General features: G+C 41.0%; 1 protein-coding gene across 2 annotated transcripts in view; it reads right to left on the reverse strand.

The window, feature by feature from the left end:
• Positions 1–19166, reverse strand: part of RPGRIP1L (RPGRIP1 like) — a 1574704-nt gene that overhangs the window by 813941 nt on the left and 741597 nt on the right. For both annotated transcript variants that reach the window (XM_069639571.1, XM_069639577.1), the window contains exon 14: positions 491–670. In XM_069639571.1, the coding sequence (XP_069495672.1) occupies positions 491–670 (180 nt within the window). The remainder of the gene's footprint in view (positions 1–490; positions 671–19166) is intronic.

Here is a 19166-nt window from a genome sequence, read left to right on the forward strand (position 1 = left end):
GCTGAGAACATGGGTGTATATGAACACATTCAAATAAACCAAAGTAAGTAGCTTCAACGTTGCAGAATTCAACGTTGAAGCTGCTTGCTTTGATGTATGTGAAAGTGTTCATATAAACCAATGTGGTGTATATGAACACCCTCCTATACACCAAAGGAAGCAGCTTGCGCGTTGTATTCTGCAACGTTGAAGCTGCTTACTTTGGTGTGTATGAAAGTGTTCATATGCACCGCGGGTGTATATGAACACTTTCATATACACCAAAGCAAGCAGCTTCAACGTTGCAGAATACGTTGAAGCTGCTTGCTTTGCAAACACCCGATTTGCGGGCTGTAATCAATCTGCGGGCTATATCGGTGCGTATAGCCCGCAGATTGACCAATCAGCTTCCCAGAAACACCACTAGGGTGTTCTAATAAAGGATAATTAATCAGTTATGAACAAGCAACTATGCTAAAGATTAATTATCTTCGTAATTTAAATTTTGTACCTGATAGTCTTTGTTAATTTTATGTTGCATGATCAGCATATTTCGTATCTTTTCAAGTTCTTGCACAGTTTCTGCATGTGTTGCTTGTAGGTCTCGCATTGAGTGTTCCAAGTCTTTATTCACGTCCTCTTCTACTTTTTCTAAAAATGTAAGATCACCATTCTTTTGTTGTTTACGCACCTAAAACATAAATCTTGTTTTGCTTAATGAATTATTCCAAAAAAATGTATTAAAAAAACAAATTAATCTTTATCCATATGATCAATATGTGCACTAACAGACAATTTAGACATTTCAACTGCTCCATTTGTTATAATCATGCAATTTACAAGAAGCAGATGTTAAAAAACCCTAACATTATTTTTCAAATGCACAATCTTGTTATTTCATTTCTTTTTGTTCATTTATACATTTTAAGAAAGAGCGAACAAGGGACAACTGCAACAGAGTGTTGTACAGTCTAAAAACGTATGCAAAAGAAAAACAATACAACATATAAAGAGAAAATGATAAAACCTATAATACACAGAAAGGGTACCCCTCAGCTGAGGAAATAGCAATTAAAAGTTAGCAATTACTACAGGAGTTCCATAACCAAGTTTCTAATGTTTTTCTGAATTTCAAGTAATCAGAAATCTGATGTAAACTAGGTGGCTGGGCATTCAAATAGGAAACTGCGGAACCTGTAAATTATCTTTTCATGGAAAATATCCTTTTGAGTTTGAGGACTTCTAGACGAAAAGATACATAGTGTGAAGATGTCTGGATCCCCCCCCCAGAGGTCTTCAATGTATCAGCCAAGTAAAAGAATGTCTGAAAATAAATGGTTTTGTACACAATACGCACCATTTTGAAAACAATCCACAAATCTAATGGTATCCAATGCAAATGGTTTAAAATGGGAGTGGTATGGTCAAACCTCTTGGCATCATAGAGTAAGAACCAGCAGAGCATGAAAGTCAGGCTTAAATGGAGTCAAGGAAGATTGAGCTAAAATACAATTGCCAAAATAAATCGGAGATTCTGATTGTGCAAGGATTGTGCAACTGAAAGTGCGAAACTGAGAGGATGATTTCACAGATCTCAAGGCAAAAAGGTGGAAATTACAGATTTAGCCACTGCATCAACATGTGGTATTAGGTATTAGTGATAGACCGGAGTCCAAGGTAAACCCCAATTATTTCACACCAGGGGAAAAAACAGCACAGGCTCTGTAAATATTCACACTAACAAACCAGCTTTAAAAAATTGATAATTATGGAGAATGCATACATGAAATTAACTCCGTTTTAGTCAAATTCAGTTTAAAAGAATGGGTGACCATCCATGCATGCATTAATATCCAACTGTGTCGCATCATAACCCTATCAGAAGAAATTCACAGATTTAACGGGGTATGTAATCAGTAACACCGACTCGAGTCTACATGAAACTTACGATCTATCTGTGTTTTCTTTTACACGGCTTACATTGGAAAAGACTTGCACCCTGAAGTGACGTTTTTTCGTCTTTCCACGTAGACTCGCATTTCACTCGAGCAATCCTGTTATGAAGCACACGGGATAACGCGACTCACACGCCTTCCGACACGAAGGTCGGTTCACATCTTAAAGGCACGTTTGCCTTCTTTGTGCATCCAGTTCAATAAGGTATGAACTGTGGGACATTGAGTGTTTCCCTTAGTAATTTATTTGGCTGATATACAATTGTAACAGCATGCTGACCTAATCTGTTCTCCATTGAAATGTAGAGACTGACTTTCGCAGTATGTTTGGCGACCTGCTATGACCTTCAAACAATCACAGTATTCGCTCAGCAACTTAACACCAGCTTCTAACGAACACTGATGTTTGGGTTATGTAAGTGCTTTGCTATAACTTCACACTTTCAGTAGCTGCCCTATGTTGTACAATGCATATCTAGTTGTTCTGTTATGTAGGGGGAAGAATATAGTTGCCCTTAATTTAAATGATGCTAAGGATAACCTTGTCCTTAGTAATACAATCCACATCAGAAGTCTACCTCATATATTTATATGTGGGTGCAGCCTCTTTGTGACGTAAGGTGATAAACACACCTGATTGCAAATAACCTTGCCACTCCATGCCAGTTCCATTTTCCGCCAATGTGCCTTCAAATGGAACTTGTATAAGCCAATTAACGGTTTCTAGACTTGATCTAGTGATAATAAGTAAGAGCTTGAATTTTTCTATGTGTCACACTTTGTTACGTTATTTGTTTGTATTTAAATGTCGTTTAGCAAAATAATAAATCACCTAACAATGATGCCTCTTCCACTAAGCCCCTTTTTTTAAATAAACATTAGAATAAAATATGAGGCCAAAAATAAACTACGTGTTTATTTTCCTACATTAATGTATGTGTATTTTCTACAGTGCGTTGTGTTTGTCTCATTTGGTAACTATGTGTATAAACATCTTTCCAGATCTGCGATGGCATTACCCAATGACCTATAAGGCCCATTCTGAAGAAATGTCCTGTCCTGATGATGGCCACAATATCTACCTTTGTATGGACACCTGAGAGAATGTCCAATCCATCATTTGGCCGAAACATGTCGACACCCCACATCTCAACAGGCTTTTGTAAAATGATAACATAGGACTATAGGGTGCATTGATTTACACATCCCTTTCTTCTTCTTTTCCCTTTTCTTTTTCTGCTGTAGCCTTTTTCTGTCTCCTGACACAAGGATTATACAGTTTTTTAATGTGCCTCTGACTATCTTTTAGATGGAATAAATCGTCTTTTTAATACACAATTTTTATATATTAAGGATTAAAAAATTTTGAACTCATGCATTCGGCAGTGTTTGGCTTTTGTGTTTTGCTGACCCTTTGTAAAAATGTCAATTGTTAGACTTTTGTGTGTGTGACCATAGAAACTTCGAAATCTCCTCCTAAAGATCGTAGTAGTATGGGGTAATCAATTCTCAGTGCCACCTTTGGCACACCTGTTTTGCATTGTTCCTAGTGCTTCAGGCCAAGCCCTATCCTTAGCCATTCCACCCAAATACTCCTCTTCCGTAAAGACAGCTGAATCTAGAGGAGGAGGAGGAGTAGTAGCCCTTATTGTGAAGGACTCTCTACCATTAGAGAAGTCGGCAACGCTAGCATTTCTTCTTATGAACTACTCCCCATTAAGCTAGGGTTCTCACACACCTCTATGATGACCATACATGTGGTTTATCGTGCCCCAGACCCACTCTTCGAAGAGGAGCTTCTGCACCTCCTCTCTACTTACAAGCCTTCATCCAAGACCGTTCTCCTTGGTGACCTCAACCTGGGCCTTATTAATGAAGCTGAAGCTAATGCCAGATCCTTAGCCAGCTCCCTCAAGCCGCTAGGCTTCTTACAACGTATCCGGAGCCCCACACACTCCAATGGCCGTATCCTCGACTGGCTTGTTCACCTAAACTGCAATGTCTCGGTCACCTCCAATCTGCCCTGTCCTTGGACTGATCATAACATCATCTCATTCACCATTCCTGTGGTTAATCCTTCACCTCTTCCTCCAACACTAACACGTAGCGCTAACAACATAACAAAAATTCGTACCTTGCCACTGCTGGTTGAATTCACCTACCCACAGCCACTAGCTAGCAACCCTGCTCTGGAGTAGCCTCCCTACCTCTCTCTCAAACTTTAGCAGAACCACCTCTGGTTCTGGAAACAACTCAAGACCTTCCTTTTCGCTTCCGCTTTCTCTCTTCCTCTGCCTTGCTGATCTTCCTGACTGCACTGCACACTGGTCACCTGGCCACCCACTGAAACTCGGGGCCAGGCTCCTGCATGTCCAGTTGCATGTCCTCCCGGGACTTGGGCGATCTGAATGACACAAGGCTTAGTAAGATCATTTTTTGCCCTCCCTCTGTCCCCCCCTCCTTGTCTTGTCGTGCCTATTAACAATTGTGTACAGGCCCGTTACAAATGACTTATCAACTTCGCTGTCTTGCGCAAGGCTTTGGAACAAGAAAGTGCAAGGTGTCAGATGGTCATCGGTCAGCTTATTTCGCCTGGTACAAAGTGTCTACGGACAGATTAGGTGACAGTCAGACTAGAACGCTTAAGTACTCTCAGGCTAGGTTAGAGAAAGAATTAGGGCAGTACAAGCATCCCTCAAAGGCCGGCCAAACAGTAAACACACTTGCAAAACAGGCCTCTACCCATGTGTTTCTGCAGACACCATTAGAAATTCCAGTTCAGAAGTACCTACATCGACACCTGTAGACCTTTTAGACAAACTAACAACATAATCGCCTCACTTAAGGGCTTCCACACTTCTGTTTCCGTCCCTACCACCGCCCGCCACTGCCAACTGTCACATTCCCCCACCACCCTCACCTACCTCTCACACCTCTGCCGACACCCTTGACCGCTCTGTCCACTCATCAAGGAGAATTAACATCTCCTCCCCCTGGACCACTTCTGCTGCCAGCTGCCTCTACCTGCATGCCACCCTGGACTCGCTCCCAGCCAAGTACGTTCCCACCTTGATCTACATCCACTCCCCTGCCTGCCTCCCAGTCCTACAGGCGCATGTCTGACTCAATCTGCCAGAAATACATGGATGACTTGCAGGCACTGTCCGACTCCTATGCTTTTAGTTCCAGGCCAGGCCAGGACAACTTAACAGGAAAGATATTCCATTGACACATTCATCCATGTCTGAGCGACCCTCGCTACACACTGTGGACGCCTCAATATCCTCTGCTGCGGCCACCACCCATACGACTATGCGCACCTTCCCTAAGGCAAATACTGATGCGGAACTTATGAGAATTCACACTCCCTGGAGCTCCACTGCTTTCATGGAGCATTTGAACACAGTGATTGCCTGTTATGATAAGAACATTGGGGACCTTTAACAACTCCTACAGGCTGTGCTCAAAGACAATGTATGCAAGTAAATTATGGACAAACTGCAATGGCCCGACACACTGGCGAAAGGTGAGGCTATTACTGTATAACCTCATTGAGGAATAATACCCTGTCAATACTGGTTTGCGCTATACAAATAAAATAAATAAATAAAACAAAGCTGACTGGTCAAAGATCACCACAAAACCAGTCGGAAATTCCCTCTTACTACCTGTCTCGATTAACTGACTGTTGCACTAAATACTCCGGTATTGCAACCGCTGGGGAACAAGCTAAACCTGCATTAGTTTCTCATTTTGTGACTGGTCGCCTTCCTGAAATTTCAAACAATATTCAAAATGTGAAAATTGGGTGGCAAGTTGAATCTATAGAGAAAGCACTGCAAGCATTGCAACAGTTCTCTGACAAACTCAAATGCCAGGAGCAAGATGGAGCTTCCCCACCTCATGGCTTTGCAAATACAGCATGCTCAACAAAAGACTGCCTCTGGGCGCCCGGGGATGCCCGGGTATATCACACCAGCAACCTATGTCCTTAGCAGGAGTGCTACTACTGCCACCTATAACGACACAGCTCTCAGTAAGATAGGACGATTTCATAATAATAGCACCAAGGTAGCACTCTACACCCACAGAGTGTTATATATCCTTTGTTGGGCTGGCGCCTACCAATGGCTACCAGCTGGACTGGTCAGTGCATCATTGGGTTAATTCGCCCAGCAATCCGCCAAATGTCCCTTTTCCCAGAGGCTCAGTACACACCCTGCCGGTCGAAACGGAACGCCTGAACATGGTTCAAAGGCCTCATAGGGTTCCTGATCACGAGCACTGGCACGACAACTAACAGGGCCGATCTTTATACCCTATCACTTCTCCTCGAACAGGTAGCTTATAACACTGCCAAAGGAATACAGATACTGAAAAGAGAACAAGTTGCACACAGAACTATGGTCCTCCAGAATAGAATGGCGCTTGATGATTTACTAGCTGCCCAAGGGGGTACCTGTAAAACTATAGGACAAGAATGCTGCTATTAGGTACATGATAACTCCTCCCAGGTTGAAGACATCATAAAACACATCCAAGGGGTTGGTACCACCTCACACAGTATAAACAAAAGTTATGCCGGCTCACTGTTAACTCGGATTCAAAGCACTTTTGGTTCACTGGGCTCTTCCATTCTACACGATATCTTAATAATTGTTGTTATAATTGTCGCCTTTGCAAGGATAGCTTTTCTTATTCGCTGCCTTCTGTTATGCTGTGCTAGAGAGGTCTGCCCACGAGGCCAGACTGCTGCCCCTTGAAATAGAGCCATCTCAAATTACGCCTCCAAAGAACAGGAAATGACAGATGTATTAGGTCAATTGTCCAACAATGATTGGGCTGAATTTTTGAATTGGGACCTTTTAGGCTCACAATCTCTGTCTCTAGGAACAACATCCTTTCAGTAGCAATCCCTGTGCCTCTCCACCCTATCCTTATGTCACCCATATACCTGGGTATCCAATCCTACTCCCTGTTATCTAACCCCTGTTCAGGGATGACCAAATAGGGGTTGATGTGGCAGGATTGATATGCTATGCTGTTATGCAGGATTTCTATGCTGTGGGAGTCTACATTCAGGCGTCAGATCTTCCCTCTGCCTCCCTCTGCACCCAGCATCCCGGACAAGCCCCAAACCCCTCCTAGGGCAGAGGACACATCAGACCATCTCTTCTGCTTATTCTCTACACGTATAGCATAAACCCCATATATGGGAGATAATAGTAGGGTTTCTGCAAATGCTGCTGATCCATAATACAACACGATGTCCCTGCAGGGCTGCGTCACAAGTGAGATGTCGACAGTGCTTGCCAAATGTCTGCAATATAGTGCCAAGTAACACCCCTCATTGTGAAAGTACTCCAACATTAGTGTTTGCCTATGATCCGCTATATAACCGGCACTCTAGGTGTGGACCCCCAGAGAGCTCTGTGTGCCGACTGCCTGATGTGCTGACTGCCTGAACACTTCACATGTGTTCCATGCTGATCAGCTGATCACTCTATATGCTGTGTATTTGCTATATAATACAAGAAGCTTGATTTACCGCCAGTATGTGTCTGGTCTCCTTATTTGCTGCAAACTGAGGCTGGCCGAGGGGGGGGGACTTGGGAAGGGGCCTTATCTTGACCACCACACTTTAAACACACCTGAAACCCTTTCACAGGTTGCAGGTGTGGATTTTCAATTGAGCTTGCCTAACCATAATTAAAAAGACATGCTTGACCTTCAAAACACTCTACAGGCATCTTCTACGTCCCAGTACAAGAGTGGTGAAATAAGGTGTTAGTGTTCATTGCTCCTAGTTGCCTCTTCCTCGTCTCAGTACTGTCAGAGGTAAAAGATAGGGAAAAGAGGGGAGAGATCTTACAATAGCCTATAAAGGCTGAGGGAGGGTTAGGTTGGTCTTCAATAGGGAAAGGGGGATATCATGTCTCACCCGCGGGCACCCCACCCCCCACAAGATTCCATATCTTGATAGATATCCATTGTGAGAAAGCCAAGTGTATCCTTACCCCTACTCCCCCTGGATCCTCTTCTCATCTGGCCAGGGAAAGGCCATCGCTCTTGGGTCCTGATCTTTGGGGTGGAGAAGCAAGGGAGGATCACCTGGGTGGAGGGTCCTTGGAGATTGGGAGTGGGGTACCCATATGAGACATTGTATCCCACCTTTTCCTATTCAAGATCAGCCTAACTCTCCCCAAGCCTTTATGGGTTACTATAAAGTTGTTCCCCTCATTTCCCCACATGTGGCACCTGACAGTACTGGGACGAGGAAGACGGCTATAGATTACTATGAGGGTCAGGCATGTTGGGTTGCAGGTGTATAAATGTACAGTCAGAAAGCAGTTTAGCGAGCAACAGGGAGGCCTGTGTGGGGAAGACCAGCAGGCGACCCGGACCGTGAAGAGGCAGCCATGGAGGGACCGAAGGAGCAGATCCAGGATGCCGGCCGACATCCCGTGTGCGGAGGCCTCCATATTGGGTAAACAAGCAGCTGGAGCTTGGAGCGAGGAAAGAGAACGCTGTCTGCGTCTGCCCAGAGGCAGTGGAATTGCTGGTGTGTGCTTGACAGTGCCCAGCGTGCAAGCGGGGCTCGCAGCGGTGGGGCTGCTGTCTGGGAAGCGAAGAAGCAGCCGGAGCCATACAAGAGGAACGGCGGGATCGGTGAGTGACAGGGAGAGCCACTCTGAAGCCAGGGCGCTTCTAGCGGGCTGCACGTATGCATATTGAATACCGAACTATGAGAACTGTTGAAAGCTACTTAAAAAATCATTCGTATTGAATATCAAAGTATAAGCAAACTTGAAATCAAGCCGAATTATGCACAGTGAAAATACCCAATGAAGTAAAAACTTGAAATTAAATACATTGCATTCTGAGTTGGATAAAACTGTATGGGCCAACCAAATGGTGATTAACAGGAAAATGGAAAGTACCCATTTGAAAGCAACCTGAAGAAAGGAGTGCAAGTATGAAAGAGTATCACAAGAAGGTGGGCCCATGAAATAAGACCATTTCTGAAAAGAAGGGGTCGGTCTAAAAAGCAGTGTTGGTGACCCAAGTCGGAGAAATCAGAAGAGATTAAATTAACAAGAGCAGAGATGCTGCAACAAAGGGATGCCACAGAGGCTGACCTGGGCTTGAAACAAACTGGAAAAAAGGGCCCTACTGTAGTGCTTCTCGTTTCGCAAAAGATTGGCTAGAAATGAATGGATTAGAAATCATATGAGAAAAAAAGGGTTTTAATTCTTTTGATAAATGCAAACACTCGTAAATCAAAGATTAGGTTGAATGCACAAAATAAAACAAAAGATGTTAAAGTCACAATTTGGAGTTGACTTGGTGCCAAGTGTTTGGATGAAGTCAAAATATTTGAGTGTTCGTGATTCTCTTAAATCAAACTTTTTTTCAACACAAATTGATTTATGCCAAGTTGCATTCGCTTAGTCTTGATAAACAATATTTTGAGAGTGTTGCGAAGTAGTAGGAAAAATTCTCTTGTGGTCCTTATTAGTATTGATAAGAAATTGTGTCCTTGGTTGTTAAAGTAACATTGAGGAGCAATTGGCTCTATATTTGAGAAGAGTCCTTGATGAAAGAATATGCCCCTAGTTATTTTTTAATGTAATTTAATGTAACAATTGGCTCTGAGTCCTTTTGTTTACGCGGAGTCCTTTTGATGACAGTAAATAGATGCCAGGGTAATCCCTGACACGTGTTTCCCCACCATGAGGTCGCAGTGGTTCTTCAGGAGGAGAGTATGTTGACAGAGGTTTTTCATTTTTTGTGTTTAAGTTTCCATTTTGAACACAAATATTGGTTTCTGAGAGGAAAAAAGAAAGTTATTTGTAGAGCGTTGTGTCTTGCACACACATGTATACATGGTGAAAGATACTTACATATTAAAGGCATAAATTAGATTAGTGGTGTTCAAAGGGTGCAGGAACACTTTCAAGTTGTGTGGGAAATCAGGTGTCATTCCATTGTGGTGATCTGAAACAAATTAGTTGTATACTCACTGTCCAAATTATTGTGCACAGATTGCCTACACACAATACATGTCATGAAGGCAAGTTATGGAAAAAATGGCGTTTAACCGAAAATCTTAAAGAACAAAGATATAATTGCTACATGTTGAACTGCTGGCAAGAAACATTTTTGTAGGGGGGGTTAAGAAAGGTGTGGAGACTGTGCATGTGGCTTTCCAATATGGAACTAAGCGGCTAGTTTAAGTATAAACTTGTACTGAGAAAGGAGCACTGCTTACCAATATGGTGAAGATGCTAAGAAGAATACAAAGGCTGAATGAGGCCAAAAGGTAATTGGGCTACATGATATGAGAGCAAGCTTACCAATGTTGTTTTAGGTCCTACTCGTTCGAAGAGAAGTGACGTCCGCCTTGTTGTGCACATCGCGGAAGCCATATTTATAGCTTGGCTACGTTAATTAGCATACGCGTGATGACGTAATCGCGTCAAATCTTGAGCACGTTCCGCCATCTTGGAGCGGTCAGAAAACGCATCATCTAGTTTTACAAGATCAATGTGGATAATGGAAAAAGAGGCAGCTTTTTTCTGGATGATGATTGGTGAGGATAGATAGATATGAGCAAGGGTGAAAATAAGAAAACAGGCGGTCTCACCATAACTCGCCTGCTTTGAAAGACATAAGTTATGTGGTGATGTTCTGCTGAATGAGTCTCCATTTGATATGTAGACACTTAGATAAAGCCTATTGGCTAATAGAGAGAATTGGATATTTAAACAGTCATGATTCGAACGGTATTCCCAACGTTAAAATTAACATGAGACTACAGATTGGCATGGTCAGTAAAAATTGCGGGATATATGTTGATTTTAGGGAAAAGTAAGTTCAAAAAGTGAGAGTGGTGCAAGACAGACTCTGGTGTTCAAGTATAGTAGTAGCTGGTGTAGCCATATTTCGAGATGAGGAGTAGGAATTGAGAGTAGAAAGAAGATAGTTGGTCTGTATGAGAGATTAGGTGGTGGCTGGTGTGCCTATGGCATAAATTGATGAGAAGAGGTGAAGTCACTTATGATGTAGTTGAGTGGTGGCTGGTGTGCCAATGTAATAAAATGGTAGGAGGGTATTGACTATAAGTTGGACAGTTGTAGATGCTGCATATTGTCAGTTGGGATGGTTCACAGGAAGTGGTATAGCTCGTTGTCTGTGTTCAGGCCGGTGTTGGAAGTGTCCATCAGACAGATCCAGCGTGCTTCCTGTTGTCTCAAATGGAGTTCAATGTTGCCTCCTCTTGGCGGGGGTTTGAGCTTCGCAATTCCAAAAAAATGGAGTTCATTAATCTGTGCCGGTTGGTGGGATTCCAAAAAGTGATTTGCTATCGCAGATCTCGTGTCTTGATTTGTAATAGCTCTGATGTGCTCACTGTTTCTGGTTTTGAGTTTTCTAATAGTGCTTCCGATGTATAGTTTATTGCATGGACAGGTGATGATGTATATGACGAATTTGCTGTTGCAGTTAATGAGTTGTTGGATGGTATGCATGGAACCATTTGGTTTGGTAACGGTGGTTCTTGCATTGTCTGAGAATTTGCATACCGAACATTGGCCACATTTGTAGCTCCCTTTTAGTGGTTTCTGTAGCCACATGGTGTGTATCAGGGTTCCTTGGAATAGAATTGCTCAAAAAATGCGAAGGGCTTAGATCATCTTTTAAGTTTCTTGCTTTTTTGAAGGTCAGGGTGGGTCATGCTTCCAGTGTGACAAGAAGATCTGGGTCAGATCTAAGAATTTTCCAATACTTATTAAGAATTTTCCCAATGATTATATTGTTTGAGCTGTAGGTCGTAATGAAGTTGATTTTCCTTTCTTTGCCATCTGTTGTTGTCTCTGTTTTGGATTTAACTTGTAGCAGCGATTGTCTGGTCCTTGTAAGTGATTTGTGGTAGCTTCTGTTGACAAGTGCTGTTGGGTATCCTCTTTCAGTGAACGTATACATTGTTTGTGTAGCATGTTTTGCAAAATCCTCTTCCTTGGTGCAATTCCTTCTAACTCTCAAAATTTCACCAAAGGGTATATTGCGGATAACGTGCTTTGCATGGTTGCTGTATACATAAAGTAAACTGTTGACATCGGTTGGTTTGGTGTAGAGTGTGGTACAAATAGTATCATTGTCGAAGTAGAAAGTGATGTCTAGGAAATTGATATTCGTTTGGCTGAATTCTTTTGTAAGTTGAAGGTTGTAGGTGTTGTGGTTAAGATAGTGAAAATAGTCCTGGAATGCTTGTATTGGTCCGTTCCATATGAGAAAAATATCATCAATATATCGTGCCCAGAAAACAATATTGTTGCGGTGGGTAAATGATGGATGTTGCCACGCAAATTCAAGTTCATAGTGACCCATGTACAGGTTTGCATATGATGGGCATATTTCGCACCCATGGCTGTGCCTTGCATTTGCCTGTAGAGAGATTTATTGAATGTGAAGATGTTGTTTTGCAGTGTGAATTGTAGCATCTCAAGAATCATATTGTTTTGGTCATGGAGTGAAACAGAACGGGTTTTCAAAAAGTATTCGGTGGTAGTGAGTCCTTTATCATGAAGTATACTGTTGTATAGTGATGTGACGTCCAGAGTTATAAACCAGTAGTCCTTGTTCCATGGTATATTGTCGGTTAGCTGAATGATATGGGTGGTGTCTCTTATGTATGAGGCAAGTGAGCTTGCCAGTGGTTGAAGTTGGTGATCTGTGTACTCTGAAATGTGTTCGCCGATTGATCCAATGCCACTGATGATGGTTCAGAAAGTAGGATTGGCTTAGTTTTACAGTTGGTCTGTCGGGCGACTTTAATCTCCCTCTGATTCCAGCGTCGATATTTGTAACCAAATTTATAGTCTGGGGACAGGAATAACCCCTTATTTCCTCATATGCAATGTATCATCGCGGGTCACTGGGTTGATGGTAAACCAAGAAAAACCCGTCTTAAACTTGTAGTAACAGAAATGCCGAAGCATACAAAAAGACCCTGGACTTTGCGCACTCTTTGGTTCAAGAAAGGTTTGCTTTAATTTCATCTAATATTAAGCATCCAATCTAAGATTATTGCCCTTATTACGATTACACGTGCTTCGGCCTTTCCTGGCCTTTATCAAATCAGGGCTAGTATGGTAATGCTGAAAATGATAAAAGGTCAAGGCAAATACAAAAAATTACAAAAAAATACACATTATATATATATATACACATGGATATATAAAGCAAGTTTGGTGACCCGTTATATAGATGCCAATTCATCAGAGTAAGTACAAGAAAATCATGTATTACAACATACAGATTCCATGAGAAAAATGAAAAGTTATCCCAAGGTGCATCATTATACATGAAATAGAGTAACCAATAATTTACACAATTGCAAAGTAAAATGAGGCGTGGGAAAAAAGGGAGACAAACAAACATACGGAGACAAGAAAACAAATAAGGAATTAGTCTCGATATGTCTCAGACTTTAACATGTATGCAAATGGGTGTCAGTAATAATTATCACGACTTACCCATACCAGGGGTCATTAATTCCTTGTATGTGGTAGTAGTTTGATGGGACAAATCCCAGTTAAGAGTGTTCTGATATCCAAAAATAGATGCAGAGAAAAAATATTATTTAGATCTAGTGTTATGGTTTACATCTCATTGTAGTGCACATATCCCACTTATTTAATGTCATGTACTGCTAGATTATGCCAAAAATAGAAAGCCCCATGTTGTTAAAAAGCAATGCTGATCCGCCACCTTAGAATTCCATCCTTACTTAGTAGCAAAAAGTTTGAAATCGTATTGTTAACATGCCCGTATATATCCATCTGACCATCGGGATAAGAACAGTGCTACTGTGCAGACTTAAGATTGCATCCTTACTTAAATAGTAAACAGTTTAGGATCGCATTGTAATTGTACCGTATAAATGGTTCCCATGGTGACTCAATGCTAAGCGTCGCACGGCCCGGTAGCCCAGCGACTCGCGCATAAGTTTTAACCTGAAAAACCTGCTCGTATTAAGTGTTCCCAGCTTCCGCCGCGGTACACATAAAAATATATATAAATATATATTGTTGCAATGTTGTCCACGTTGTTGGTTTAGCATCAACTCAGAAATATACTGTAAGTAAGTTAATTGCTAAGAATGTTTGGTATTTGGTTGTCATGTGAACTGGTTTGTATTAGTCAGTTCCTTAAAGGTATATCCCCTCTAATTACTCAACATCATTGTTAAATGTGTGAAATCAGTAGTGTAAAATATTTGCAAAAACGCACTTATTACGAACAGTCTAATAAGAAACATTAGGGGAGTGTGCCAAAGGAAATAAGTACAATAGACATATTATACATTGTTCATGTGCATCCTTAATTATTTGGGGCAGAAAAAGGTTTTAGAAGAGAGAAAAACCCCGCAAACTATCAACATAGCAATAGCAGAGCAAACACGCCCAAAATATGTAAAACGTTTGTCCCTATAGAAATGATACCATTTCATTGTCCAAATTAAGGCCGAGCACAGTAGTGTTAAAAAAGCAAATTATTCTGGATTCCGCTTGACGTAATGCTCAAACTGTCTCCACCTCTTTTGTTCAGTGTAACATGTTGCAAGCCAATGAATTGGATGTTGCTCTTCTCATCCATTTGATGATTCTTTTGCCAGTGTACTGCTAGCGGTAAGGTCGGATCCTGGCTTCCAATTTTAGCCAGGTGCTCACATATCCTAATCCTGAGCTCTTCTTTGGTACTACCTATATAGAGTTTTGTGCAGGTGCACCTAATCGCGTAAACTACATATTTTGTTCTGCAATTAATGTAATGTTTAATTGTAAAAACTTGTCCATTTGAGCCCTGTAGTCTCTTGGTTTTGTCACCAGCAAATTTGCACATTGTGCAGTGACCACATTTTCTAAAGCCGGGTCCATTTTAGTAAGCCAAGAGGTTTCGGTGATATTAGGTGGATCTGGTAACAGGGATGGGCAGATTATTGTTTTGAGAGTGTTGGCTTTTCTGAACATAATCATTGGTCTGTCTTCAATATATTTGCACAAATGCTCATCCAACTTTAACAAGTGCCAATGTATGTTTAGAGTTTTTCTAATTAGTTGATGATCACTGTTATATTGGGTTATGAACGTAAGTTTCATTTGTTTTTCTTCTGAAGGTTCTTTAGGCATCAATGTATCCTTTTGTTGTAAGTTCTTAGTTTTCTCAAACGCTTGTTGTAAGCACTTGTTCGGGTAGCCTCTTTGTTTAAAACGAGTTCTCAAAAGCTTACATTCTTGTTTGAATTTATCATTGTCCTTGCAGTTACGTCTTGCTCGGATATACTCACCGAAGGGGATATTGTGAATTGTGGTACGTTGGTGGCAGCTGAATGCATGTAAAACTGAGTTAACTTCCGTTGGTTTTCTGAAAGTCCATGTTTCTAAATGGCCATCCTGTACATGAATAGTGAGATCTAGAAAGTTCATTGTTTTAGCATTAAGTTCTCCGGTGAATTGTATCTCAAATTGGTTATGGTTCAATCTTTCTGCGAATTCTTGAAATGAAATTTCAGACCCCTTCCAAATCAGAAAGATATCATCTACATATCTTATCCAAAGCTTGACTTGGTCTTGGAGTGCCGGGTCTTGATGCACTGTATACTCTTCCAACATCCCCATAAAGATGTTGGCTAATGATGGGGCATACTTAGTCCCCATTGCCACTCCCTTTAGTTGCTGAAATAGACAATTGTTGAAAATTAAAAGGTTTGAATCCAAGGTTATTTGTAACATTTCCTTCAACATTTCAATTTGACAATAATAGAATGCGGACTCGCCTTTGAAGGTGTGATCAATAGACGCTAATGCCCATTTATGTCGTTTGGACGTGTATAACGCCTTGACGTCCAAGGTTGCCAATATGAAGGAATCTCCCACACAAAAGTTTGTAGAATGTTTATAAGACTGGGAGAGTCTTGTAAGTAAGATTTAACTTGTGTCGCTCGTGGTCTTAAGATCCCATCTAGGTATTCAGATAAATTCTCCGATACCCACCCGATACCACTTAGCATCGGCCGTCCCTCTCGTATATCTTGATGGTGTTTATGGATCTTTGTTAGGAAATACATTGTTGGTGTTACAGGATTTTGTGTGATAAAATACTATCGTTCTTCATCAGTAATGAGGCCCTTTCTGTGCCCGACGTCCAAGGTTGCCAATATGAAGGAATCCTCCCAAACAAAAGTTTGTAGAATGTTTATAAGACTGGAAGAGTCTCGTGAGTAAAATTTTACTTGTGTCGCTGGTGGTTTTAAGATCCCATCAAGGTATTCAGATAAGTTCTCCAATACCCACCCGATACCACTTAGTATCGGCCGTCCCTCTGGTATATCTTGATAGTGTTTATGGATCTTTGGTAGGAAATACATTGTTGGTGTTACAGGATTTTGTGTGATAAAATATGATCGTTCTTCATCAGTGATGAGGCCCTTTCTGTGCCAGCACATTATTGATTCCTCAATTTGGTTGAGAATTATTTGGCGGTCTGTTAGGTTCAATTGTCTGTAACATCCCGGTGTTGCTAAATGATTAGTAGCCATGCGCAAGTAATCTTTTCTATCCATTACCACAATATTGCCGCCCTTATCGGCCTCCTTTATAACAATTGATGTGTCCTCAGATAGGGTTTTAAGGGCTTGTCTTTCCCCTTGGGTGAGGTTATCCTGGTAATGTTTAGTGTGGCTATGATTATGACTCCTACGTTGTGATAGTTCATACAACTCTTGTGTAACCACTTTGTAAAATGTGTCAATGACACTATCAGATGACAATTGTGGGTTGAATTTGGATTTTGTTTTAAGCTCTTTCGTACTCAGAAGGTCCGGTTTGATTCTTAGTTCATGAAGCAAGTTGTGCATCTCATCTTCAATTATTGATCTTAGAGTGAAGGTATCTTCTATATCCTGTATGGTAAGGTCACTGAGAGGTAATGGTGCTTCCTTAGTTTGATAGCTGCCTGGTGCCTTTGTCGCAAAGAATTTCTTCAACCTTAGTTTTCGTATAAACTTGAACAAATCAATATGAATGTCAATATCATTCAGCTTTTTAGCTGGTGCAAACGACAATCCTTTATTAAGTAATTTCTTCTCATCCTCTGAAATCGGTCTTGAGGAAAGATTCAGCACTAAGTCCTCATTTATTTGTTTTTGTTGACTTCCTTCGAACTGGCCCTCATGTGTCTTTTGTTTTCTGCTGTGATCTATTGTCCTCTGTTGCTTGCAACCCCCCCCTCCTTCCTCTCCTCCTGGTGTTGGGATAGGTGTATTCCCCATTGGTGGTAGTTGAAAACGGACCGTTTTCTGTACTTGGTTTCTGTTGCCCTTTTTATATGTTTTAATTTGATTCATATAACCTACAGTATCTGGTTCTGACTCTGCCTCAGAACTAGCTGATGACGTATTAGGTGTAGAACTTTTAGAAGATGGTTTGGTGTAACTGTCATACTTCGTTTGAAAAGTGTATACTCTATCCTCTTTGTAATTACGATCATCTCTAACTTTTTCTTAATTTTCTGATTTTTTTTCTGATTTTAACTTCATCTTGGTATATTTGCAAAATATCATACATCTTCTCATAATTTCTGAGTTTGGTCTCCTGGTCTTGATGATGGGCCTGCTTGATGGTAGATTGATGAATTTCTTGTGGATTTTCGGTAAAAAATAAACGGTTAGGATAATTGGATGTGTAATGGTCATGTATTGGTATTCCTCTTCTGTCAGAAGTGATAGGTCTCTACAATAGCTGCTCATTGTTTTCCATCTTTCTCCTATTTCGATGAGTGGGTTGTCACTAATTTGTTCATAACATTTCTTATCTTTCAGATGCATTGATGACATGAGTATATAATCATTTGTTTTTAATAACACAATGTTGCCTCCTTTGTCGGATGATTTGGTAGTGATGTCTTGATTGTTTTTGAGGTCTCTCAATGCTTGTGTTTGAGCAGTTGTCAGATTGTGACGATGTTTGCGTTTCTTCTGGCTAGTATTGTTATTGATGTAAATGTCTCTGAATTCTTTTTGAACTACTTTGAAGAAGGTATCAATTGCATTCTCATGTGGTAGTGTTGGTACAAACTTGGATTTATCTTTCAGTTTGGTATTGATGGCTAGACCTGTTGTGATGTTTTGTTCTTCTAGGGATCTTTCCATGGTGAACTGTTCATTCTCCTTTGTAATATTGATGAGGTCTAGTGTTTTTTCAACATGTTTGACGGACAGTTCAGAGGGTATCAGTGTGGTATCAGACTTTTTTCTTGACTTCTATGTTTGCAAAGAATTTTTTCAATTTCAATTTCCTGCAAAAAGTGTAGAGGTCAACGATTGTCGTAAAGTAGTCGTAGTTTTGGTCTGGACATAAGTTGAGTCCCTTATTCAATGCTCGAATTAATGGTTGTGGGAGTTCTTCTCCCGTTAGGTTAATGACTACATTTTGCGTGGGGGTAGTGGATTTTGTGATCGGGTCTGTACACCTGTTTATTCTTGATTGTTTGTGTTTCCCTCCCCTCTTGCCCCATTTGATTCTGATTGGGGAATCAAAGTCGGGTTTCTGATATTGGGTATTCTTAGATAGTTTCTCATTCATTTCTGTTGTTGAAATTCCTCTAAAAAAAGAGGATCCTTGTTTGGTACATTGTGTTTCCTTACTGGTTGTTGGGGTCCCTTTAGTTGGTTGATTGGGTGGTGCTGAGCTTCTATCTTCGAGTTCACTGTCGCTCACTGTGTCAGTATCGGATGAAAACAGAGTTTCTGGTAGTTTGTTGGGTGTTGTGAGGTTGGATGATCGTCCTCTAGATAAGGTTGTGGGTCTTTTGTTAAATGTATATACTCTTTTGAATTTATAATCCAACTCGTCACGTAGAAACTGTATTTTATTTTTATTTCTGCTGAGTATTTATCAATTATTTCATCCAGAATCTCAATTTTTTTTTAAATATATTTTTATTATTTTTCATAAGTCTGGACATGAAGTAACAATTAGAACAAAATGAAAACCGTCCCCCCCCCAGCCCTCCCTTCCGGGATAACTCTGTCCATGTAATGTTCTCGCGGGATTGTGCTTCCTCCTCACAAGAATAGATCCAGAATCCTTATTGTGTGCAGGCACCATTGTTCTTTGTAGTCCAAATGAAGACACTATCACTTGTCCCCAATCCTTTCTAAACCTCCCA

Source organism: Ambystoma mexicanum, chromosome 1q (assembly GCF_040938575.1).
Source record: "Ambystoma mexicanum isolate Mex_15411 chromosome 1q, UKY_AmexF1_1, whole genome shotgun sequence".
NCBI classification, from domain to species: Eukaryota; Metazoa; Chordata; class Amphibia; order Caudata; family Ambystomatidae; genus Ambystoma; species Ambystoma mexicanum.